This window comes from Cynocephalus volans, chromosome 10 (assembly GCF_027409185.1).
Source record: "Cynocephalus volans isolate mCynVol1 chromosome 10, mCynVol1.pri, whole genome shotgun sequence".
Lineage (NCBI taxonomy): Eukaryota > Metazoa > Chordata > Mammalia > Dermoptera > Cynocephalidae > Cynocephalus > Cynocephalus volans.
The window spans coordinates 8,763,905-8,787,400 of record NC_084469.1 but is presented as its reverse complement, the minus strand read 5'-3'; the positions used below and the strand labels follow the sequence as shown (position 1 = coordinate 8,787,400).

The 23,496-nt window shown below is 45.6% G+C and overlaps 1 protein-coding gene across 3 annotated transcripts in view; it reads right to left on the bottom strand.

Moving 5' to 3' along the window:
- ACSF2 (acyl-CoA synthetase family member 2) overlaps window positions 1-23,496 on the bottom strand; it is a 38,673-nt gene that overhangs the window by 9,969 nt on the left and 5,208 nt on the right. The window contains exons 2-9 of one of the 3 annotated variants that reach the window (XM_063110147.1): window positions 2,893-3,088; window positions 2,384-2,512; window positions 2,075-2,128; window positions 1,663-1,781; window positions 1,402-1,567; window positions 753-848; window positions 466-623; window positions 119-210 (exon numbers count right to left, since the gene is read on the bottom strand). In XM_063110147.1, the coding sequence (XP_062966217.1) occupies window positions 119-210; window positions 466-623; window positions 753-848; window positions 1,402-1,567; window positions 1,663-1,781; window positions 2,075-2,128; window positions 2,384-2,512; window positions 2,893-3,088 (1,010 nt within the window). The remainder of the gene's footprint in view (window positions 1-118; window positions 211-465; window positions 624-752; window positions 849-1,401; window positions 1,568-1,662; window positions 1,782-2,074; window positions 2,129-2,383; window positions 2,513-2,892; window positions 3,089-23,496) is intronic. The other 2 variants (XM_063110148.1, XM_063110149.1) reach the window with 2 other exon arrangements.

The window sequence follows — 23,496 nt, the reverse complement described above, 5'->3', positions numbered from 1 at the left end:
TACAGTGTCCTTCTTGCCCCCTAAATAAAAGACTGGGTGCATATCTAGCTCACCCTGGCCATTCCTGGGAGAAAGCAGCCCCCTCCCCCACACCTATCTGTCCTTGGCCCCACCCCACCTCCACGCATGGTCGAGATGTCGTAACTGGAGAAGTCTGGCTGGTTCAGAATGTCCACGAACATTGTGGGGGTGCCATACAGGAAGGAGCCTCTGTGTAAGGGGGGGGTATCTCAAAATTAGGCTTGGAAGCGGAGGGAACTCCTTCTCACCCACCCTGCCAGAAGCTGCAGCAAGAGTCATGGCTAAAGCTGTGGGTAACAGGCAGGAGAAGATCTTGAGGTCCTCTCCTGGGGGTTCCCACTATCCCCATCCCCAGGTCTCCTGGCTGGGGGGAGGAGACATCTTGGAAAGGGATCAGAGCTCAGGGTCTCACAGCTCTTGGGTAGCCTGTCCCCCAATGCCCACCTCTCTCTGCTGATGGCCTCCAGCGCATTCTTGCCATTGAAGACCGGGGAGGACAGGATGAGGGTGGAACCATACATCACAGACACCATTGTGCCCCCCACGGAACCCAGGCAGTGGTACAGGGGGCAGGGCAGCACCAATCGTGACTCTTCTGGCTTCTGGAGATGGGGACCAGAGGCTGTTTCTGTCATGGAGCCAGAAGCCCCAGAAGCCAGTTCCTCTAGCCAGTAGGGGCAGCCCATCAAACCCTACCTCCACCCCTGCCCAGGGGCCCAGCACCATCTCACCTTCTGATGCAGTCTCAGGCGCTCGCCTATCATGTTGGAGTTGTTGACAATGTTGTAGTGGGAGAGGGTGGCCCCTTTGGGGCTGCCTGTGGTGCCCTGTCAAGACAAGCAGGTAATGGCTGGGCCTCCTTCTCATCTCCTTCCTACCTGGGACCACTGCCTGGAGGAGCACTGGACTGGGAGTCAGGAGGCCAGAACTGTGGCCCCAGATCTTTGTGTTCATTTAGTATATTTACAAAATGGTGCCAGGTGTTAGGATCCAGAAATGCAAAGACAAGGTCTCTGTCCTCATGTCACTCATAATTTGGCTTAGAGAACTCTGCCACCCATGAGCTGCATGGGCTTGGGCAGATTCCCTCTTTGGGCTTCAGACTCCCTGTTGACTAATGAGGGACAGGCTCTACCAGTTCTGACCCTTGGCTCAGTGACTGTGCCACTGCCCAGGGAACAAGGGGGCTGAGGAGGGGGCGCATGACAAGGACACCAGTTGCAGATGTTTTCCAGGGCAGAGAAGACAGCTGGAGGCTGGCCTCAGGGGTGAGTGCTTGCTCTCCTGACCTCCTGTGCTGTCTCCCCATCCCTGGAGAAATGTCACAGGGGCAGGGGGCATGTGTCAGCTAGGCTTGGGGCCTGGAGGTTTCTACCCTACCGAGGTGAACTGGATGTTGATGGGGTCATGGCAGGACAGGAACTGCTGGGTGTGCCGGAGCTGGGCCAGTTGCTGCTCTGTACTGCCGGCTGCCACCACTTCATCCAGGAGCAGGGTCCCCGGCAAAGGGGCATCCACTGAGATGAGTATGGTCAGCTCCGGGAGCCTGGGGGGAAGGAGGATGGTGAGAGGTTGGGCTAGGTTGGGGCTGAGAGAGTCAGGGATGCTACATGATACACCCCCAGCCCAGGACACACCCACCTCTGACTCTTCAAGGCCCCTGGCTGGGCTGTCTCCAGCTCTGGACAGATCTGCTTGAGGATGCTGTAGTATTGCTGGGTCTTGAATTGCTTGGGGAACACCAGGGCTTTGCAGCCCACCTGTGGAAGGATAGCCCCCAACCTGTGATCAGGAGGAAGCCATAGACAGATGGGGGCCCTGGGTGGGTCCTCACTAATCAGTTGCTCTCGCATACACATGTACCACACTCCAAGACAAGTACCCACATGTACCAGCCCAGGACATCCACACACCACACCCTGAGACATACATGCAACACTCTGCATGTTACCCACCCATGCATGCCCTCCCATATCCCCTGTCAACCTCTGTGACGACTGGAAATTCCTATGCCAAGCACCAGCTGGGCCCCTCCCCTAGGAATGGGTCCTACCTTCTTGAGGACATACTCTAGTTCCATAGACTGGTAGGCTGGGTTCACAGACACCTGGTGGATGTGGAGAGGGTACGTCAGTGTCTTGGGCAGACCCTGCCCTTCCTGCTGCCCCACCCCCCTCATGAGGCACCGAGGCAGCACCCTCCCCCCTCCTCCCAGGCCTCCTTGGTGGGCCTAAGGAGAAAGCACTACCTGGCCTGAAACCAGCCAGGCACTGGTTTGGTTCTGGGGCCAAGGGGCTGGGGGGGCTCCCCTTGAATGATGCCCCCTTCACATGCGCAGCTTGCCAGGCAAGCCTCTCCTTACCAGAATGATGCCCGCCTGGGCGGTGGCCAACTGTATGAGCACCCATGCATAGGAGTTGGGTCCCCACATGCCCAGCCGGTCACCCTTGCGGAGGCCAATGCTCAGGAGGCCAGAAGCGGCTTTGTCCACCTGGTGTAAATACATGGGGCACAAAGGGTGAGATGGGCAAGCAGGAAGGGGCCCGAGACTCCCACCCTCAGCCGTCTGCTCAGGGTTCACATTCACATCAGAATCACTGGGAACAAAGGGACGGGCAGATTTCCAGGCCTCAGTGGCTCTACAGGGGAGACTGTGCACAGTTAACAAGGGCCCCAGGAACTAATGATGCAGAAGGAATGTAGGCCACCTCTGCCTCAGTCCCGTCCCCATCTCTGGCCATCCCCTGGGGTTCTCAGGCAGCCCCAACACTCTGCCCCATAGCCAAGTGCCCAAGCTCCTGGATTCACCGAGCCAGGGCAGCCTGGAGGCTAGCACCCTCTCCATGTTGAGGGTTCAAGGTCAGAACTTACCTCCTCCTTGAGCTGAGCAAAGGTCAACCTGACGTTTTCATGGAGGACAATCAAGGCCTCTTGGTCCGGGACCCTCTGTGCTATGGCATCCAGGCATCGGCCCACAGTCTTGCTGACAAGATGCCTTCTGGTGCGGCCCTGAATGTAGCTGAGGCCTCCAATTGGCAGAGGGGCAGTGCGATCCGCCTCTTCTGAACTGTGGGGAGAGGGGCTGTGGGCTCGACTGTACTAGGCTAGGCCTCCTTGGCACCAAGGGCTGGCAGGTACTGCTTACAAAGCGTTGAGGACCACTAGGACCTTCTTGTAAGCCTAGAACACCCCTCCCCTTGACCCTTTTCCTAACTTCAAGTTCCTAACTTCAAGCCTAACCCTAAGGCAACAGTTCAGGGGCAAGGTTACCCCAAGCAAGGGGGGCCCTCCCTCACCTTTCTGGGAAAGACGAAGTGCCCCACAGAAGCCTAGGAGATCCCACCTACACAGACAGACAGATCTTACAAAGCGTGACCATAGCTACACCTCCATCCTCTGCCTCCTGGGTTCCTTCCTGAGGAATCAATGAAGCCCATGCTTGGACTCAGAGCTGAAATCCAAGGCCTTAGGTTTCTGGGCTCCTTGGTGGGCCAGTTTCTCCTCTCTGGGCCAGAATATCAAAGACAGAATAAGAAAGAAGTTTAGAAGGGCAGATGGAGGCCCTAGGAGATGCTGGGCACCTGCAGATGAAGAAGAAAGCCCCTGTGCTCTGAATGACACCAAATGGCTTGGACTCCCACTCTCAGATGATGTTGCAAACAGGCAGGTTCTGTTTCCAGGCATATAAGAGGTTGGTGCATGGCAGCCAGACAGAGAAGGCAGCCCACTTGGTAGCTGGCTCAGGTTCCAGTTTGGGGCCAGGACTTCTCACCTCTCACCTGGGGCTGCCCATCCACCTCAGGATACAGGTGGAAACAGGTCTGGGCAGATGCCTGGACAGAAGCCTCGGCAGTCCTAGGAGCAGCAATCTTCTCTCTAGTTTTCTCCACTGGCCTTCCAGGAACTTCTGATCTCGTCCTAGCCCTACCAGGTGAGAGTGCAACTCCCCAGAGAGGGTGTGTCAAGCTGGAGGAGAACCTGTGGCTTCCATTCCTGCTGCACTGAGCTCCTCCCCACCTCTTGTTAACTGCAGAAGCCTGCGCAAGTTCCCTTTTTACTCGTTGGCTAAATGGGGATGAATACACTGCCTTGCCTATTCCATGGGGGGCATGAGGTTCAAATGTGAACAGGCTTGCAAAGGTGCTTTGGGAACGGTGCAGTGCTCTGTAACCGACAGGCATTTTAGCATCTATTCATGCATTTACTGACCATTCAGTCAACACACACTCACTGAGCATCCATGTGTGCCAAGAACTGTGCTAGGACAAGAGAGAGAACAAGCCAGTCATTCTCTGAAGGGGCTCAGTGTTCCTGGGGGGAATTAGACATATCAGCTCCTTGTGGGTGAGGGCAGCCTGGTAAATCAGGAAATGGTAATGGAGGAGCAGACTGTGGGGTGAACCCTGTGCCCCACCCCACCCCATCTGAGGCAGAAGCTCAGGATCCCAGGCTCTGCCCAAATGAGATAGGATAGAGTAGCTTCTCTTGGACCTGGACCCTGGGCCACACACACTATGGTCTGCTCTGCCCTACAGAATAATTAGCCAACATTTACTTCCCCAGCAAATATTTAGAAAACACCCCCTAAAAAATGAACAAAACCAAATACAGTCCCTGTCCTTGCAGAGCTGAGTTTGGTAGGAAAGAGGGAGAGTTCAATCAAATTTAGTAATGGTGAATGTATATTTATAAAGCTGAGATAGGGGGCTGGCCAGTTAGCTCAGCTGGTTAGAGAGTGGTGTTATAACACAAAGGTCAAGGGTTCAGCCAGCCACCAAAAATAAGTAAAATGAAATAAATAAAAATGTAAAGCTGAGATAAGGAAGGGACCAGGGTCCTATAAGGTCCTATAAGGAGTCTGAGATACCTTGGGATGTTCAAGAAAATCTCCCTTAAGGAAGTTATGCCTAAGCTGAGAGCTGAAAGTTGAGGAAAACACAAAGTCCTGGGGTTAGGGGCTTTCTCTACCCATGGGCCCAAGTGGATCCACATCATTCATGAATGGAAGAGGGATGGATGGATGTTAATACCAGGATCCGTGTTTATGGACTGATCCCTCCCTCCACCCTCCAGGGGCATCAGAGGGAACTTTCTCAATCAGTGTCACTGCCCCCTCCAGGTGACAGTTTTTCAAGATGAAGTCCATGAATAGCTGTATCAAAATCATCTCACGAGCTTACAAAGAATGCATATTCCTGGGTTCCCCCAATGTCTATTCATTCAGAACTTCTGGAGGTTGGATGGGTAAATCTAAATGTTTAACAGACTCCCCATGGGATTCTGATGTGAGAGTGGATGAGAAGGGTTCCGTAGACCACACTTTGACAACCACCCTCCTGGCAATCCAAGCTATTCCAACCTGCCTTTGATCCACTTATTCAAGCAAGCTTTAGTGAGCACTTACTATGTGCCAGCACTGTGCAGGTACTAGGGGTTCAGGGCTGGATAAGGCACCAACCCCTCTAAGTGGTCACAGTGTGGTAGGAAGAGGAAGGTACATAAACAAATCATTACAACTTACTGGGCAAGGAGGAGAACAGAAGGAAGATAATTTACTCCCTCTTAGGGGTATGTGGGACAGATACCAGGTTTCTTTCCCCCACACTTTCCCCTTCAACAACTACTAACCTGAGCCCCACCTGCTTCTCCCCCTGTAGTGTCTCTCAGTTTCACACGCCTCTGAAATCTGTGGACCTTTGGGGCCACCCACTACTGAGATCTGCCAAGGTCTCAAGGAGAAAACTGGTTTTCTTCTCAACCCCCTCCTGCTGAAGGGAGGTCCTGTGTGTCCCTCCAAACACTCACACCCTCCCTCCAGCCAGGGATTGGACACCAAGGGAGTTGTCCTCAACCCAGCTGTTCCCTGGAGCTTCTACCTGGAGTCCAGCCAGGGACTGGCCTAGCACACATCCAGTGATGGCCTGGAAGGCTTCAGCTTGAAGCACACACCTTCTCTGATTGGAGCAGAATTTGAGACATGATCATGTTCCCACCTAGGTCTGGGTAGGAGTTCAGCAACCATCACTTAGGGCAGGCAAGTGAGGACATGCAGTCTGTAGTCCTAAGCAGACCGTGTGTGTGTGTGTGCGTGTGTGTGTGTGTGTGTGTGTGTGTAAGAGACACAGACTTCCCAGGAAAATTGTTTCTGTTTTTTAAAAACAGTAAACTTGGTTTGGCCTGTGGCTCACTCAGGAGAGTGTGGTGCTGATAACACCAGGGCCACGAGTTCGGATCCCATAAAGGGATGGCCAGTTAGCTCACTTGGGAGAGCGTGGTGCTGACAACACCAAGTCAAGGGTTAAGATCCCCCTACCGGTCATCTTTAAAAAAAAAATAATAATAATAAAATTTTAAAAAATAAAAAAATAAAAATAAAAACAATAAACTTTTTTAAAAAGTAGTTTTATTTTTTATTTATTTATTTATTTTTGTCTTTTTTGTGGCCGACCGCACCTCGCTCAGCCAGTGAGTGCACCAGCCATCCCTATATAGGATCCGAACCCGCGGCGGGAGCGCTGCTGCGCTCCCAGCGCCACACTCTCCTGAGTGCGCCACGGGGTCGGCCCAAAAAAGTAGTTTTAGAGTTACTTAATAACTGAGCAGATGGTACATAGAATTCCATGTACCCATCCTAGCCCATCCCAACCCCAAGCAGTTTCCCCTCTCATCAATATCTCACATTAGTATGGTAGTTAGTGAAACAGTACAGATACACTGACTATTGTCCATAGTTTGCATTAAAGTTTACTCCCTGTGTTGTGCTATTCTATGGATTTTGACAAACAGGCAGCCTCTTCATCAGGAGGGAGCAAGGTGACCACTGTTCGTAGGTCACCTCTCTACTTAGTCAAAGCTGTGTGATTTGCTTCCGTTTCCCTTTCCAGTGTTTCTGCACCAGGGCCCTAGGCTGCTGGCACCGAGTGGAAACTGGGGAGTGGACTGGGGAAAAGAGCATTCTCTCTGATTAAGGACAGAGGATCCTTGGGTTTGGATCTCCCAAGGGTGAAGCAACCCCTAAATTAATTGGGCAATGGTTCCTGGGGATGGGGCGGTGTCCGTTTCTAGAGAGGAGAAGTTCAAAGCTGTTCAGGACTCCTGATGATTAGATGGAGTAGGGCACTGACAGCCCACTCTGCAGCTGTTGTGCTGGAATGACCATGTGTTATCTTTTGTTGGTTGACCACGCATGCCTTGGGGACAGTTTCTGGGAAGAACAAGGTGTGCAGGGCAGGGGGAAGCAAAACTGGGTTCCCCTATAATTGGGAGAGGTTTTAGCCAATGAGGTTTAAGGAGAAGTAGAACATGTAACTTTCAAGAAGAATCCTTAAAGGGAAGGGACATCTTCCTTTTTCCCTTCCTCAGGCTGGAATGCTACCTGGGACAGGAAAAAAAAAAAAAAAAGGGTAGCATTTTGGACCACGTGGTAATCTTGGGAACCACAGAGCAATGAGGCAAAGGGAGTCTGGCACCTGGACGGCAGGACATCTCCTTTAAGCCACTCTTACTTTGGGTTTTTTTGATACCCATTAATCTAATTCTAAAAAAACACAGGTGAGAATTATGAACTCCCATTCCACAGGTAAGAAAGCTGAAGTGCAAAGAGGTCAGGTGGCCCGGCTGGCTGGCAAATAGCTGAGCTGGAAGCAGAGGTCCCAGTGCAAGTGCCTCTACGTGATAGTGATGCCTGCCCACGCCCTACTCCTAGCAGAGAAGAGTGGGTGGGTAGTTCCTGTTCTGGCCTTCTACTATCTAACCTCGATTTTATCTCCTACACAATTTCTACTAACTGGTCCCAAGAAACTGGGACTGGGGAAGGGCAAGAGTGAGGTGGAAACAGGAAGCTCTTCCAAAGAGTTAAAAAGAGTTCTAGAAACTCTTATCAATGCAATTTGCTCATAAACTTAGGAACCACCCACCATTTTGAAAGCCCAGCACAAACAGACTGGTTCTTCTTCCCACCCACACCCCAAATGCCTGGGGAAAAAAGGGCGGCCACTTCTTTTTCCATAAAGAAATTTGGTTTTAAGAAAAGTTGTTTTTGTTTTTATGTGGGTGCGGGAAGCTGAAAGAGTTGGAAGAGGAGGGCAAGCAGTCCCAACTGCTCTCAGTAGCTACTTACATGGCGTACTGTAAAACCCAAGGCCCTCAGGGGCCAGCGGGACTGAGGTCAGGTGGGAGATCTGAGAAGAGGAGAGAAAACAGAGACCCACCTAAAGCTGCCCTCAGAGAGTTCGCCTGTGAGAATTCAGGCCCAGATCTGATTTTGTAAGAGAAGTCAGGAACAAGGATTTTTTTTAAAAAAGAATTCTCTTTTCAGGGTTGGCAACTAATGTGCTCACTGCTTTATCCCCAATGCCCAAGTGCCTGGGACACAAGAGGTGGTCAAATGAAGGACCAAATGAATGAATTAAAAAGAATGCACGTCTCAATTTAAAAAAAGGTGAAGTGGGGCCCCACCAGGGCCCTGAGGCATGGAGCTGGGGGAAGCTGAACCCCTTGCAACCGGGTAAAGAGCACACCAAAAACACCATTTCACGTGGGTAGCCCACCATAGCCACTGCAATTGCCGTGGCTGCTGCAAAAGTGTCTAGTCTCTGTAGTAGCAGTCACAGCCACCATACAGATGGCACGCCAGACTCTCAACTGCACTGACCCAAGGAGAGGCACCAGCAAAGACAAAAAAAAAAAAAAAAAATTCTCTCCACAAAGCACACTCCAGAGTCATAGAAGAAGCATCTGATTTACGGTTATAGGGGAGGACTTAATCACACCTGTCTCAGTACTGGACAGATCATCTAGGCAACAAACCAACAGAGGAACAGTTAATCAGATGGAGAGAACAAATCTATGGTTATTAGAGGGGGGAGGGGTGGAGGAAGGGGAAAGATTGGATAAGGAGCATAAAGAATAAGTATGATTTGTAACAAGGAATATACTCATAAAAATTTTTTTAAAAATAAAAAATAAATAAAATAAAAAATAGGCAAAGGCCTTAAGTAGACATTTTCCCAAAGAAGATATATGAATAGCCAACAAGCAGATGAAATGCAAATAAAAACCACAATGAGGGCCGACCCCATGGCGCACTCGGGAGAGTGTGGCGCTGGGAGTGCAGTAGTGCTCCCGCCACGGGTTCGGATCCTATATAGGGATGGCTGGTGCGCTCACTGGCCGAGTGCGGTGCGGCCGGTCACAAAAAGACAAAAAAAAAAACCAAACAAACAAACAAAAAAAAACCACAATGAGGTACCACTTCATATCCACTAGGAAGGCAAAAAAAGCAAGTGCTGGCAATGTTTTTTTTTTTTTTTTTTTTTTTTTTTTTTTAAAGATGACCGGTAAGGGGATCTTAACCCTTGACTTGGTGTTGTCAGCACCACGCTCAGCCAGTGAGCGAACCGGCCATCCGTATATGGGATCCGAACCCGTGGCCTTGGTGTTATCAGCACCGCACTCACCCGAGTGAGCCACGGCCCGGCCCTGGCAATGTTAAAAATACAAATTGTAGACCTCTCTTCGTTCAACTTCCAGTCAAGATGGCGGAAGAGATGGTCCCTAGCATCACTCTCTCCCACAAATCAACCAATTTACAGCTATAAAAAAGCAACGACAGCCAAGCTGGGGCCGCTAGAGCTCAGGGGAAGAGGAGGAGAGACCTATGGAGTGCATGAAGGTGGGAGAAGCCACGATGAGAGAAAAAAAATCCAACCATTACAAGCCCTGGCAGCTTCCAGGCTGGAGCTGTTGAGTGCAAGGAGCAGGAACCGGCAGAAGCCACAGCTGTGCCCTTGGGATGAAGTTGCTTGGAAGTGGCAGGGAAAAGAAGGACTTGGTGGCCCCCAGGACAGCAAGACCACTAATAGAGTTCCCATGGACCCACGTAGGAGCCAGGAACCACAACAACTGAAAGAAAAGAGCCACTTAGAGGCCGGTGAGTCATTGCAAAGGACCAGCAGGCGGCCTGTCCCATGGGAAGTGTTTGGAGCATGGGTGGTGGGGGAGACGGGCCCACTGGGAGAACACTGGAACACAGCAAGGTCAGCTGATCTGCCCCCCAATCAGTGAAGGACCACTCAGAGGAGAGTGGTCAGGAATATAGAATTGCATGGGGTGCAGTTTGATGAAAAGACTCAGGGCCAGACCAGTTTCTACACAACCCAGGTGCACTGGATTTCACTAGACCTGGAAATGCCTATTAAGTCAACCATTAAGCCCTGAGCTGCACAAAAAGCCTTCCCTAGGGAAACAGCAGCAAAGCAGCAGTCTAGCTCAACCACAGAGCTCAAGTGCTGGTTCCCACAGGAAGTTCCCCCATTTTAGAAGTAAGCAAAGGTCAACAAATTAGTTCCAGTGCCGAGTTTAAGTGGTGGGAACAGCAAATAATCCAACACAGAACTTAAAGAAAAAACAAAGTACGTGCAACCAGAGACAAAGTGTCATATTAACTAGTAAAGATCTCATTTCACCAAAGAACACCCATAACACCTAGAAGGTCTGGAAGTCCCCTGGGCTACCTAGCTAGAAAGGGGGGAGGGTTGAGGGCCTCAGCAATGCCCCCAGAAACTGTGGACCTGAACCCCTTCCCCCACCCTTAAATATTAATTGACTAGCTTTTCTGCTTCTGTAATTAGCTTGCACAAGATTTTACAAGCCCCTGCGGGTGGGACTTTCTGGTAAGGGCAGATAAAGGACTTCCCAAACCGCCCAAAGTTCACCCAGTTCTGGGAAGGGCCTAACCACACAAGGGGTGGCCTGTTGGGCAATTCCCCAGTTCCTCGTCTGTATACCACCCCACTGAAAGCCACCAATGAATTTAAAAGTCACCTCAGGTAACCAACAAGCTGTATACAACTCATCCTGTTGCCAAAGTCTGCCTACCAAACTGTATAAAAAGTGCTCGTGTTAAGAGCTCGGGGCTGCTTCTGTCCTGAAGACGGAGCAACTCCAGCATGCTGGAATAACAAAACCTCTTGCTTGATTGCAGCAATCTCTGTCTCCTGGTCTTTGTGAGATGAGCCTTCCCAACAAGTAAGATTCGTGCTTTCAGGCCAGTCTTACAAAACCTGCAACCAGTCCCAAGGGTGGGGGACAAGGGTTTCAGCCACACCTCCCTGACATGCGCAACTGCCACAGTGATGACCACCAAGCCACCACAGGAAGCACCTCGGGCTCTCCCAACTTGGGGTGGTAGGGGGCTTCGGGCCTTGGCCATACCCCCCCACACACCTGCAGCCAGCACAGTGAAGACCACCGAGCTGTCATAGGAAGCACCCTGGGGCTCTGCCAAGCTGGGGCAGTGCAGGGCTGAGGGCCTCAGCCACACACCCCCACATGTGCAACCAGCCCAGTGATGACCACCAAGCCACAGCAAGAAGGGCCCTGGGTTCACAAGCTGGGGTGTTGGGGGGCGAGGGCTTTTGCCACACACCCCTGACATGGGCATCCAGCCCAGCAATGACCAAGCCACCGCTGGAAGCCCCCCAGTCTCCCCTGCGGGAATGAGGGGGTGCCACAGGCCTCAATCCCACCCCTCCTCCTTCTTCCATCCCATTTCCTTCCCATTTCCCCTCTCCTACTCACTCCCAACTGCTCTGTAACAGCATCATAGAATGTAAAAAATAATACTAATAAAATTACTTTAAAATAAATAAATTAAATAAAAAAGTAAAAATTGTAGGAGACTGTTGATTTGGACTAAGTTTCTGCACTAGGCCACAACAGACCAGACTAAGAATCAAAACGGAGTCATCCCAGCTGAAGTTCACATCACCAAACCTAAACTAAACGGTTGTCTGACCACCTGAGAAATCAGGAGAGAGCCAATCTCTCAAACAAGCCAGTTTAAATCTTCAGTAGGAATGATAATGAAGTTCCCTCTGCTTTAATTTTATTTTTATAAATAAGTTTTAGCAGTTTATTTCATAATTGGTCTTAATAGGGAGGTGTTCTATACTGATATTTTATTCTAAATCTTATGCCAAACATATATGACCCAGTACTTGATAGATAGAAAGGATGGGGATGAGGGGCCGGCCCGTGGCTCACTCGGGAGAGTGTGGTGCTGACAACACCAAGGCCACGGGTTCGGATCCCATATAGGGATGGCCGGTTGGCTCACTTGGGAGAGCGTGGTGCTGACAACACCAGGTCAAGGGTTGAGATCCTCTTACCGGTCATCTTTAAAAAAAAAAAAAGAAAGGGTGGGGATGGCAGAGGCAATAAAAAAAAAAAAAAAAATAGAAAGGTTTACTTTAAGTAAAATTGATTTAGAACTGTTCAAGTTTACACAATGTAGAAGTGATAAGGTTATCAGCACCGCACTCTCCCGAGTGAGCCACGGGCTGGCCCTTAGAAGTGATAAGGTTATAATTTGCTAACAAAGGTCATTAAAGCAAATTCCAATAATTCATTTAAGATATTTAGTTTATAAAATTTCAACTTACACTTTTTTTTGTGGCTGGCTGTCAACTTATACTTTTGAGGAACATGTCTATAGTGTAAAATAAGACACAAATATATTAACTATGTTTCCTTTTGTCAAAACTTGAATACATAATAAATAGAAAAGAAGGAAACTAACATTTGCTACACAATTTCTATGTGTTAAATGCACACATGAAAAAGATTCTTAATCCAGTTTTATAAATACATTTTTAGTTCTCATCCACCTTGCCCTGAATTCACACTTGACTTTTTCACTTTTAACCATTTCTTGGTTTTTCTTTCTACCTTTTTAAAAAATATTTATTTTTATGGGGTACACTGTGTTGTTTAACACATGCATGTATATGGTTGTACTAGCCAGTGGAAAAGAAACAAGGGTTCGCCGGTCAGCTCAGTTGGTTAGAGTGGGGTGTTGTAACACCAAGGTCCAAGGTTCAAATCCCTCTGCTTTAATCTTCACATAGAAAGGACAGTCGGAGTAACCTGATGTTAAATAATCAGTTATTTTTCCATTGTTCTGTCTCCCTGTCCCCACCTAACAAAGAAAGTAACTTTGAAATGACTGATCTGACTTCTCTTGTTTTTGTTTTCTTCAGCACTTTTTCTGTCTATAAAGTCAACCTCTTTTGCTCAGCTCATCAGAACACTTATTCCATTTAATGAAATGAAGTATTGCCTGATTCTAGAATCACAATAAAGCCAATTGAGATATTTAAATTTGTTGTAATTGTGTCCTTTCACAGCAAGCATGTGGAGAAATTGGAATCTTAGGCCGGCCTGTGGCTCACTCGGGAGAGTGCGGTGCTGATAACACCAAGGCCACGGGTTCGGATCCCATATAGGGATGGCCGGTTTGCTCACTGGCTGAGCGTGGTGCTGACAACACCAAGTCAAGGGTTAAGATCCCCTTACCGGTCATTTTTAAAAAAAAAAAAAAAAAAAAAAAAGAAATTGGAATCTTAGTATGTTGCTGGTGGGAATGCGAAATGGTTTGGCCACTGTGAAAAACAGCGTGGTGGTTCTTCAAAACGTTAAACACAGAATTACCATGACCCAGCAACTCCACTCCTAGGTATATACCCAAAAGAACGGAAAGATGTTCAAACAAAACCTTGTACATGAATGTTTACAACAGCACTACTTGAAATAGCCAAAAGGTAGAAAAAACCCAAATGTCCAGCAACAGATGAATGGATAAACGAAATGTGGTATATCCATCCATACAATGGAATATGTTGTTTGACCATAAAAAGAAATGACACCAAGTTCAAGAGTTTGTATCCCTGTACTGGCCAGCCACAAAAAAAAAAAAAAAAAAAGAAGAAAAAAAGAAATGAAATACTGATACATATTACAACATTGCTGAATCTTGAAAACATTATGCTAAGTGAGAGAAGCCAGTGACAAAAGACCACCTATTTAAAATGATTCCAAATACTTACACAGTTTGTGTAAAAGTTGTCAGAATCAAAATGGAGTCACTTGTGTCAATCCCTAACAAAATGGAGCTTGGGAAGGCCATGAAGGGAGGGTTCTCATGCATGATTGCCTGATAACAAGAACTATTACAAAAGACTCCCAAAAGCACAAACTTGCACAAAGGCCTCCATGACATTGTACAAAAAAATACTTCTGCAAGAACATCAGCCCAGCAACTCCCTGTCCAAACTTGGACTCACAGCACTCTTATTGATCCTTGTAGGAAAGGATAATTGTTTCAAAACAATTTATGTAATTCTCCTCATTTTACCTCTAAAAACCCTTGTCTTCCTCTGCCACCCTGCATACACCCTTTGTTTCCTATGGCATGCGTATTCCACACTGCAGAGCTCATTCCCCATTAAACTCATTGTTTTTGGAGAGATTTTCACATTTGTTTATATTTTTACATTTTTTATATTTTGCTGTGATAAGAACATGGAATGTACTCCCCTCCCCTCCAGAACATTATGCCACACTTATCAGACCCCATTTGTGAGTTATTGACTTCAACTACTGGACTCCAAAATGCATATAAACCCAGGAGTTTGACAGACACTTTAAGACCTTAGGCCATGGCAGAGCTCCACTGTCGGCTGTTTCTTTGAAGACTGAGAGCTTACGCTGAGACAGGGCCACATCCTGTCAGCCTTTGAGCTAATTTCTGAAACCTCACCCCCCCTAACACCGGTACTGCCCTCTAGCGTCAGGAGATCTTAGAGTCTGTCCTCAGGGATCACTGATGTGCTTGCTGGTCACATATCCACCCCGAGAATCTCTCCTATAAAGGTACACCTCAAACTTCAGTTAGACTTGACTTTTCCACAGAGGACTGCTTGCATCCTAATTGAGCAACTAGACTTTAACAATTAGACTCTGGGCCGGCCCGTGGCTCACTCGGGAGAGTGCGGTGCTAATAACACCAAGGCCCGGGGTTCGGATCCCATATACGGATGGTCGGTTCGCTCACTGGGTGAGCGTGGTGCTGACCACACCAAGTCAAGGGTTAAGATCCCCTTACCGGTCATCTTTAAAAAAAAAAAAAAAAAAAAAACAATTAGACTCTAACAAAATTGGAACCCACTCACTATGTGGCTAAGGTGCCCCCTCTATTGAGTGTACCTGTGAGATTTATTCTCATTTTCTCCCCCTCTTATTTGTTCCTCCTCTTAATCCCCCCACTACTTGTTCTTCATTATTGTCCCCTCTCTTTAAGCACTGTGAACAAAAAAGAAGAAAATCTCTTTGTATGGTAATAAACCATGTGATTTATAAAATCATACTTTGGACATCTCATTTTTTTTTTTTAGAATGGCTATTATCAAAAAAGACAGATCCTTACTTTTATTTGTTTATTTTTTTTGGCATCTGGCTGGTATAGGGATTGAACCCTTGACCTTGGTGTCATCAGCACCATGCTCTAACCAACTGAGCTAACCTGCTAGCTCTGGTCATGTCTTTATTTTAACCATACAAACAGTATGATTCCATTTATACGAAATGTCCAGAATCATCAAATCTATAGAGTCAAAAAAGTAGATTAAGTGGGCCGGCCCGTGGCTCACTCGGGAGAGTGCGGTGCTGATAACACCAAGGCCCCGGGTTCGGATCCCATATATGGATGGCCGGTTCGCTCACTGGCTGAGCGTGGTGCTGACAACACCAAGTTAAGGGTTAAGATCCCCTTACCGGTCATCTTTAAAAAAAAAAAAAAAAAAACAAAAAGTAGATTAAGTGATTGCTTAAGGCTGGAGGTGGTGCGGGGTGGGATGGGAGAATTGAGAGGTGATAGCTAAAGGGTAGGGGGTTTCTCTGTGAGGTGATGAAAATGCTCTAAAATTGACTATGGTGATGGTTGCATATTTCTGTGAATATATAAAAACCAGTGAATGTACACTTTTTAAAAATGTGCATAATTCACGGGCCGGCCCGTGGCTCACTCGGGAGAGTGCGGTGCTGATAACACCAAGGCCACGGGTTCGGATCCTATATAGGGATGGCCGGTTGGCTCACTGGCTGAGCGTGGTGCTGACAACACCAAGCCAAGGGTTGAGATCCCCTTACCGGTCATCTTTTAAAAAAAAATAAATAATAAATAAATAAATAAATAAAATGTGCATAATTCTACTCCTAGGTATTTTACACAATAGAAATCATACATGTGCTCACCAAAAGACAAGTATTAGATATTTGTATCATCTCCAATACACAAAGTACCAAAATGTCCATGAAAGGTCTAATAGCTAAGTAAATGGTGACATTATTTGTAATTTTATACAGGAATGAAAGCAAAGAAACTATGACTACACCCAACAGTATGAATGAATCTCATAAAAATGTTAAATGGAAGAAGACAGAAAAAGATTTATTGTCTGGTTCCATTTATATGTACTGTTAGAAGTCATGAGAGTGTCAGTTGGTGGGGGTTAGTGACCTTAAAGAGATCATGAGGGAGCTCCTGGGGTCTGGTCATGTTCTGTGTCTTGATCCAAGTGCTGGTTACATGGGTGTGTTCAGTTTAACAAAAATTTGTCAAGAAAGCCCTTAAAATATGTGTACTTTTCTGAATCTGTGGTATAATTCAATGCAAAGTTAAAAAAAAAAAAAAACCTAAGGGCTTAAGGTAGTGTTGATATAGTTGTAATTAATAAATGAAATTGAGCAACAAATTATAGTATCTATTTACCATTCTGCCAGAAAAATAAAAGCAGCATATCACTTCTGTGTGAAATACGTACATACATTCATAAATAATGCTGGGCAAGCCAAGAAAACACATCTGTTTGTGATTTCTGTTTTAGAAACGACTCAAGAAAAGTAATAATCTCGATTTTGAACATAGTTAAGATTTTTCCTTCCCAAGAGTTCCAATAAGTGATAAAGTAGTTTGTGTGCTCTCTGTACCGTTCTTGGCACACTGTTAGCCCTACCAACCGGTTTCATACATGCACGTACATGTAAACATGTTCTCCAGGTTCAGGAGCACAGAATAGCCAGCTCCACAGGCTTACCGGATGCGAGGCTTTGGTTCAGAAGGCAGCCCCCCAGTGGAACTCTGCTCCAGCGGGAAACAAGACCCACCTGATAACTAAATACCCGCTTTACAATGTAATTCCCAGGGATATCCTAGAGACTTTTAATGACGAGTCAAGAGTATAATGATTCTGCTTTATGAAAAAAAAAAAAATCGCACTGTCAGCGGGGAGGCAGAGATGGCTAAATCTGCAGGTACACGAACAGAAGAGAGATAGAAACACTAAGCATTCCTCTGTCCTGCTGTCATACAGGTTTTCTAGGCAAATCACCACAGCTCACGGGAGACAAGTGCTTTTATCCCTATTTTACACATGGAGAAAATTGAGACAGAGAAATTAAGCAACTTGTCCAAGAGGCCACAAAACTGTTGATTGAAACAGCCTCATCATCTAATTGCAAACAGCTTTCCACTAAGACAGACCAAGTGACGTTGACACACAGAACATGGTAATCACCAAATCTGCCACAAAGTCACAGAAGATAGAAGACACGTGACCAGTAATAGAAAAAGATGTCCATATCACAAATCAAAGCAAAGCAACCGTGTGGCGTTTGTTTCCCAGAAGATAAGCAAAGATGAAAAATACTGATACTATGATGTCTGCAGTTCATTTTCGAATGGTGGCAAAAGTGTGTGTGTGTGTGTGTGTGTGTGTGTGTGTGTGTGTGTGTGTGTGTGTTTGCAGAGAGAAAGTATGGAGACCAGGGGACCTAGTCTCTGATCCTTTAGTAGCTGATACTTTCAACTCAATCCTTCCGATCATTCATCTGAACTATTTTGCCACTGGCCCAAAAAGCTGCTATTCCCAAACTCTCTCTGCATATATTGAAAGTAATTCAACCTGTCTGATACATACAATAATAAATGAAAAGTTACTAGAGGGGAAAATATAACAAATCAGTAATCCTCTGCCCTTTCTAAAGGAGTCTAAGTTTAATTTCAAAATTCCACGATAGGCATTCTTATCAGACAACTCCAAGGCAGTACTAGAAAGCGGCTTCAGCTAAATGAGAACTCGTCCTCGCAACCCGAGCCAGTCTGTGTCCTAGCTGGCTCATGCAATCAAAAAGAGAGATTGTCCTAGGATAAGCTAGAGCACTGAATTCTAATGCTGCACTCAATATCGCCTAGATAAAGCTCCCCAACTAGAGAAAATTAATAAAATGGTTATTAATTTCAACATAAAAACAAGACTGATTGATAATACATAATGCTGGCAAGGACGTGGAGAAACAGACCAGTGTAAATTGGTACAAGATTTTTAGGGGACAGTAAGTACAGAAGCCATGAAGCCTATGGAGCTCATGCTTCAGCATCTTGCCCACCACCCTAGTGCTGGGAGTTCCTGGGAACTGGAGAGGGGAGGCTGGTTGCAAATCAAGAAGCATTTATTTGTCAGCATTTCCGGCAAATTGCCTAAAGAGATCGTGAAAGAAAAGGACCTTCAAACTCTCAGCAATTTTTAGCAAATTATTTTCTTACTCTAAATTAACATTCAATTTGCGGCAAATTTGGTAGGTGAAAGTTGGTTATACAAATTGGGTCATTCTTGTCATGCCTAAACTAAAATGGGAGTAGAGGAGCCAGGAGGAAAAAACACTTGGGGCACACAGCACCCGGTACGTGAAGAATTTTCGACAAACCCAGCTGCTGAAACAGCTTGCTCTAATCCTACGACGAGTTTTTACCTAGAAGCTGCTGAAACAACCTTCTATGACTCTAAGACTAATTTTATCTATGGTGATCACTCACCAATCAAAGCCTGCCAGCTCCCCGAAACTCCCCTTGTGTCAATGAGCTTTCTTTCAAAAAAATACGTAGCATTTTTCTTTCTAGCAAAACTCTCAACCCTTTCTTTGTGCTTTGAACATACTAAAGACCACCCCCGTCTGTGTGTATGCCATGGATTGTGATCCTGTTTCCCCAAATAAAAGGTTTTTTAATAGAGATTTTTCTCTATTTTTTAACTTTAACAGGTATTTATAGTTTTATTTATTTATTTTTTTAGAAAGAGGGCACCTTAAATTGTGTAAGCTTCAGAACCCAAAAATCTGGATTGGATTTGGTAATACGTATTAACATTTTGTATATGCATCCTCTTTGACCCAGAAATTCTACTTTTAGGAATCTATCCTGAAAAACAGAAAAATTGGGCTGGCCAGTTAACTCACTAGAGTGTAGTGCTGATAACACCAACATCAAAGGTTTGGATCCCCATATCAACCAGCCAAAAAAAACAAAAACAAAAAAAACCAACAAAAAATAAATAAGTAAATTAAAAAACAAAACAAAAAACCCCCTAACAAATGTCTTAAAGGCATGAATAAGGACATTAATTGCTACTTAGCAAAGAATTGGGAAAAATCTTTATTCCTATGTGTAAGGGACTACAGAACTAAATTATACAGCATCTGTACAACAGAACACTATGCTATTAAAAAATGAAGATACTCTATTTTATGATATGGAAAAACGTTTAATATATTTTAGGTGAAAAGCACATTTCAGAGTAAAGTGAGCTTACATTTACCAGAGTGTCCCCATGCCAGCTCTCTTCTAAACATTCCCCATGCACGAGCTCCTGTGATCTTCATAACGACTCCTCGACCAAAATAAATATCCATTTTACAGATGAAGGAATAGACCCAAAGAAATGTAGTGCCTCACCCAAAGCCACAGAGCGAGTAGGCAACCAAGCTGGGATTCAAACCCAGGACTGTCTGGCTTCCAAAGACTTCATACAATACAAAACAAATCTTTGTAGAGTCTTATGGCTTAAAAAGAACTTCCACATGTGTCTCCCATGATCCTCACATTGGTCTCAGACCATTTTGTTTATGGATGAAGAAGCAAGAGGTTCGTTTTTTAAGGCTCTGCCCCTGGTGAGTGGCAAATCTGGACCTCTTTCTGAGTGTACTGTTCTTTATACTTCAGCCCATTCACAGGCTACCCTGGGGGCCCCAATAGCTGATGGGGCCTTCTGAGTGTCATGGGCCCACAGAGAACCCCAACTAGGAAGGTCCCTTCAGCAGCTGCCCCACTAGGCTACCCACTTTGCAGCCCTCAAGCACACACTGGCATTTTTCCATGATTTATTTGTGGTATCTGATTCATCCTCTTTGCTGCCTCTGATCTCTGTTTTGATTCCAGCTCTCCTGTCCCAGCACCAACCTAAATGGCTTTGCACCCCTGGTGCAAGACCAACTTGGAAATCGTTGTGCCCCAGTATTGACTCTGCCCAGCCCAGCTTAGGCTATGGGCAGGAACTGGAAGAAAAACACGGGCTGGCTGGTTCAGGGAACTTCAAATGGAAGCTGTGGCAATTCCAGGTCTGGCAACCGAAGTCCTGGGCTAGAGGTCACTGTGGGCACAAAGGATTCCACAAATCTGATAGGGTCTGGTAGATAGCACAGGGAGAGCCCAGCAGAAGCAGGGATGATTGCAAATAAGCAAACAGGTCGGCAACTTAAGAGGAGAAGCTGTTTGTTTTGCCTGCTATTGCATATTATCTGTTGAGAGAAGGTTCTTGAAATTTGGGCCAGATGTTTGCAGGTGGACCCTGCCCCGGCCAGAGGTTAGAACTGCCTCAGGTGCTGAGCAACACCTCTTAATCCTTTCTGATGGCACCGGGGAGGAAGGATTGGTGGACTCAGCTGTGACTTAGAGGCTGTCCGGTTAGCTCACTTGGGAGAGCATGGTGCTGGTAACACCACGGTTATGTGTTTGTATACCAATCCGGCCAGTCACCAAAAACAAAACAAAACAAACAAACAAAAGAACCATGACTTGTTGTGAGAGGCCCATAGAACTGCAGGGACATTCCACAAGCCGCTTTCCTGGGGTGGCGCCATGCTAGCCACCAGCAAGGCTTTATAAATGAAATTGATCCCCATACTGGCCAGCTGCCAAAAGAAGAAATGAAATTGAAAGCAATATCCTGTTTTGTTCCAGGTCATAGACTGGCCTCTGCCCCTCCCCCCACAGGAACTGGATGCAAGGCCGGTCCCTAGGTCCTAAGAAAAACATACATCATCAAGGCTAAAAGACATACAACTGCCTCGGTTTACAAATTTCATTTTATATATAAGAGAAAAGAATTAATATTTAGCCTGTAAGTAAAAAAGAAAACAACAACAACAAAAAACCCCACAAATCAATAAGAACAAATAATCTAACACAATAAACAGGCAAAGAATATGAACAGGTTTGACAATAAACATTTCAAAAGATACCCCAATCTCACTGCTGATAATCAGTAAAATGTAAATTAAAACCACAATAAGTTACCCTTTTGCCCCCACCAGAGTACCAAACACTTTAAAGTCCTGCAGTACTAAGCGTTTGCAGGCATGTGAGGAAACCGCAACACTTGCTGCAGTGGTGGTCACGGTAGCACAGACTCTTCAGGGCAATGTCTAGTAAAGCTGAGAATGGCAACTCTTCAACAGAGCAATTCCATTGTTAGTCATACAATGGACTACTATAGAGCAGGTAAAACAAACAGCCTAGATCTATAAGTGTCAATGTGAATAGACATCAAAAACACATACTCCTGAGTAAAAAAAGAAGGAAACTATGATACTACTTTTGCTGAAATAACAAAAGCATAATATGTTTTATTTATGGAAACAAAAAATTGCAAAACCTAAGAACACTTATTACTCACATGGCATGATTGTGTTTACATGTTTTAAGAAATGTAAACTTTAAATACAGACCAAATGATACAATATACTTACTGTCCGTGGATTCAGAGACATATTAAAAGTATAAAACATGGGGCCAGCCCGTGGCTCACTCAGGAGAGTGCGGTGCTGATAACACCAAGGCCCCGGGTTCGGATCCCATATAGGGATGGCCGGTTCGCTCACTGGCTGAGCGTGGTGCTGACAACACCAAGCCAAGGGTTGAGATCCCCTCACCGGTCATCTTTAAAAAAAAAAAGTATAAAACATGCTCTGATAATGGTAAATAAATGACAGTATGCATTTTGCAAAACCCACAGAACTGTACAACACAACGAGGGAACCCTAATGCAAAATCGAGTTAATAATAATAGATCAATATTGGTTTATAACTGTAACAAATGTACCATACTAATGGATATGGACACTATCTGTACTTTCTGCTTAATTTCCCTGTAAACCTAAAACTGCTATAAAAATAAAGTCTATTGAGAAAAAGCTCTGATATGACATATATTATACTTATGACAGGAGACATATAAAAGGGACTTCAACTTGATCTGCAATGTTTAAATTATTTTATTTATAATTTTCTGGTTAAATGGTAACTCTATGTGTCAGGTACACAGGTGTGTTATTTTACTGTGCAGTGGTGTTTATAATTTTTTTCCATATGAAAGTTTTAAAAGGAAAAATACAAGGGTACCTAAAATGTTTAAAAGATGGAGCAACTTCCTGGCATAGACAGAAGATCCACAGGATCTGTCATGTGAAGGGCAAAATCCAAGACCCACATTTACGCAACCAGGAAGAGTCCTGATCTGTCTATGTAGTTCATGTGCTGTACTCATAGGAAAGCCTCAGTCCTCATTCAACACATTCACTCTTGTGTTCTAGCTAAATGGTCCAACACACTGAAAGGCAGGATCTCCTGTCCTATCTCCCATGCACACCACCTCAACATTCATGATCCCAATACACCATCCTTCCAGCTCATGTGCAACTCACCATGCCACGTGCCAGGGAGCTGCATCCTCTCGGGTGCTCCTTTTCCTAATTTGCACAGAGACACTAGGCTAGTGGTTGACCTTCCTGTGGTACCTGATACGGAAGTAGAGACGGCCAATGCTTGGGCAGGAAAGGATAACCCTGAACTACTGAGTTTGCACCTGTAATAACTGTTTTATCCTGAAATAAGGTTATAATTTTTTGTAGCTGCATAGATGAGTGATACATTTATACCAGCTACAATGTGCAGCTACTACTGTTCAAGAAAATGGAGGGGCTATTGTGACAAATAAAATCCAAAACAGAGCACTACTAAATGGTAATTTTCTTAATTAATGGCCATTTTAGTGCATGGTGGACATTAAATACACAAGAATAACTATGATGTTTAAAAAAGGTCCTTAGTGGCCGGTTAACTCACTTGGGAGAGCGTGGTGCTGACAAAACCAAGTCAAGGGTTAAGATCCCCTTGCCGGTCATCTTAAAAAATAAATAAATAAAAATTTAAAAAGTCCTCAGTAAAAAATGAACTTTGTTTCACATACTATATTTTAAAAAATAACACCAAAGTCAAGGGTTCAGATCCCCTTATCAGCCAGCTGCCAAAAAAAAAAAAAAATTATATATGTGTGTGTGTGTTTGTGTGTGTGTGTGTGTGTGTGTATAAAAACAAACAAATGAACAAAATCTTGAGGCTGACCAGTTAGCTCAACATGGTGTTGTAACACCAAGGTTGAGGGTTCAGAACCCCATACCAGCCAGCCACCAAAAAAATAATAAAACTCATCAAACTGTACACTTAAGATCTCTGCTGTGTATATA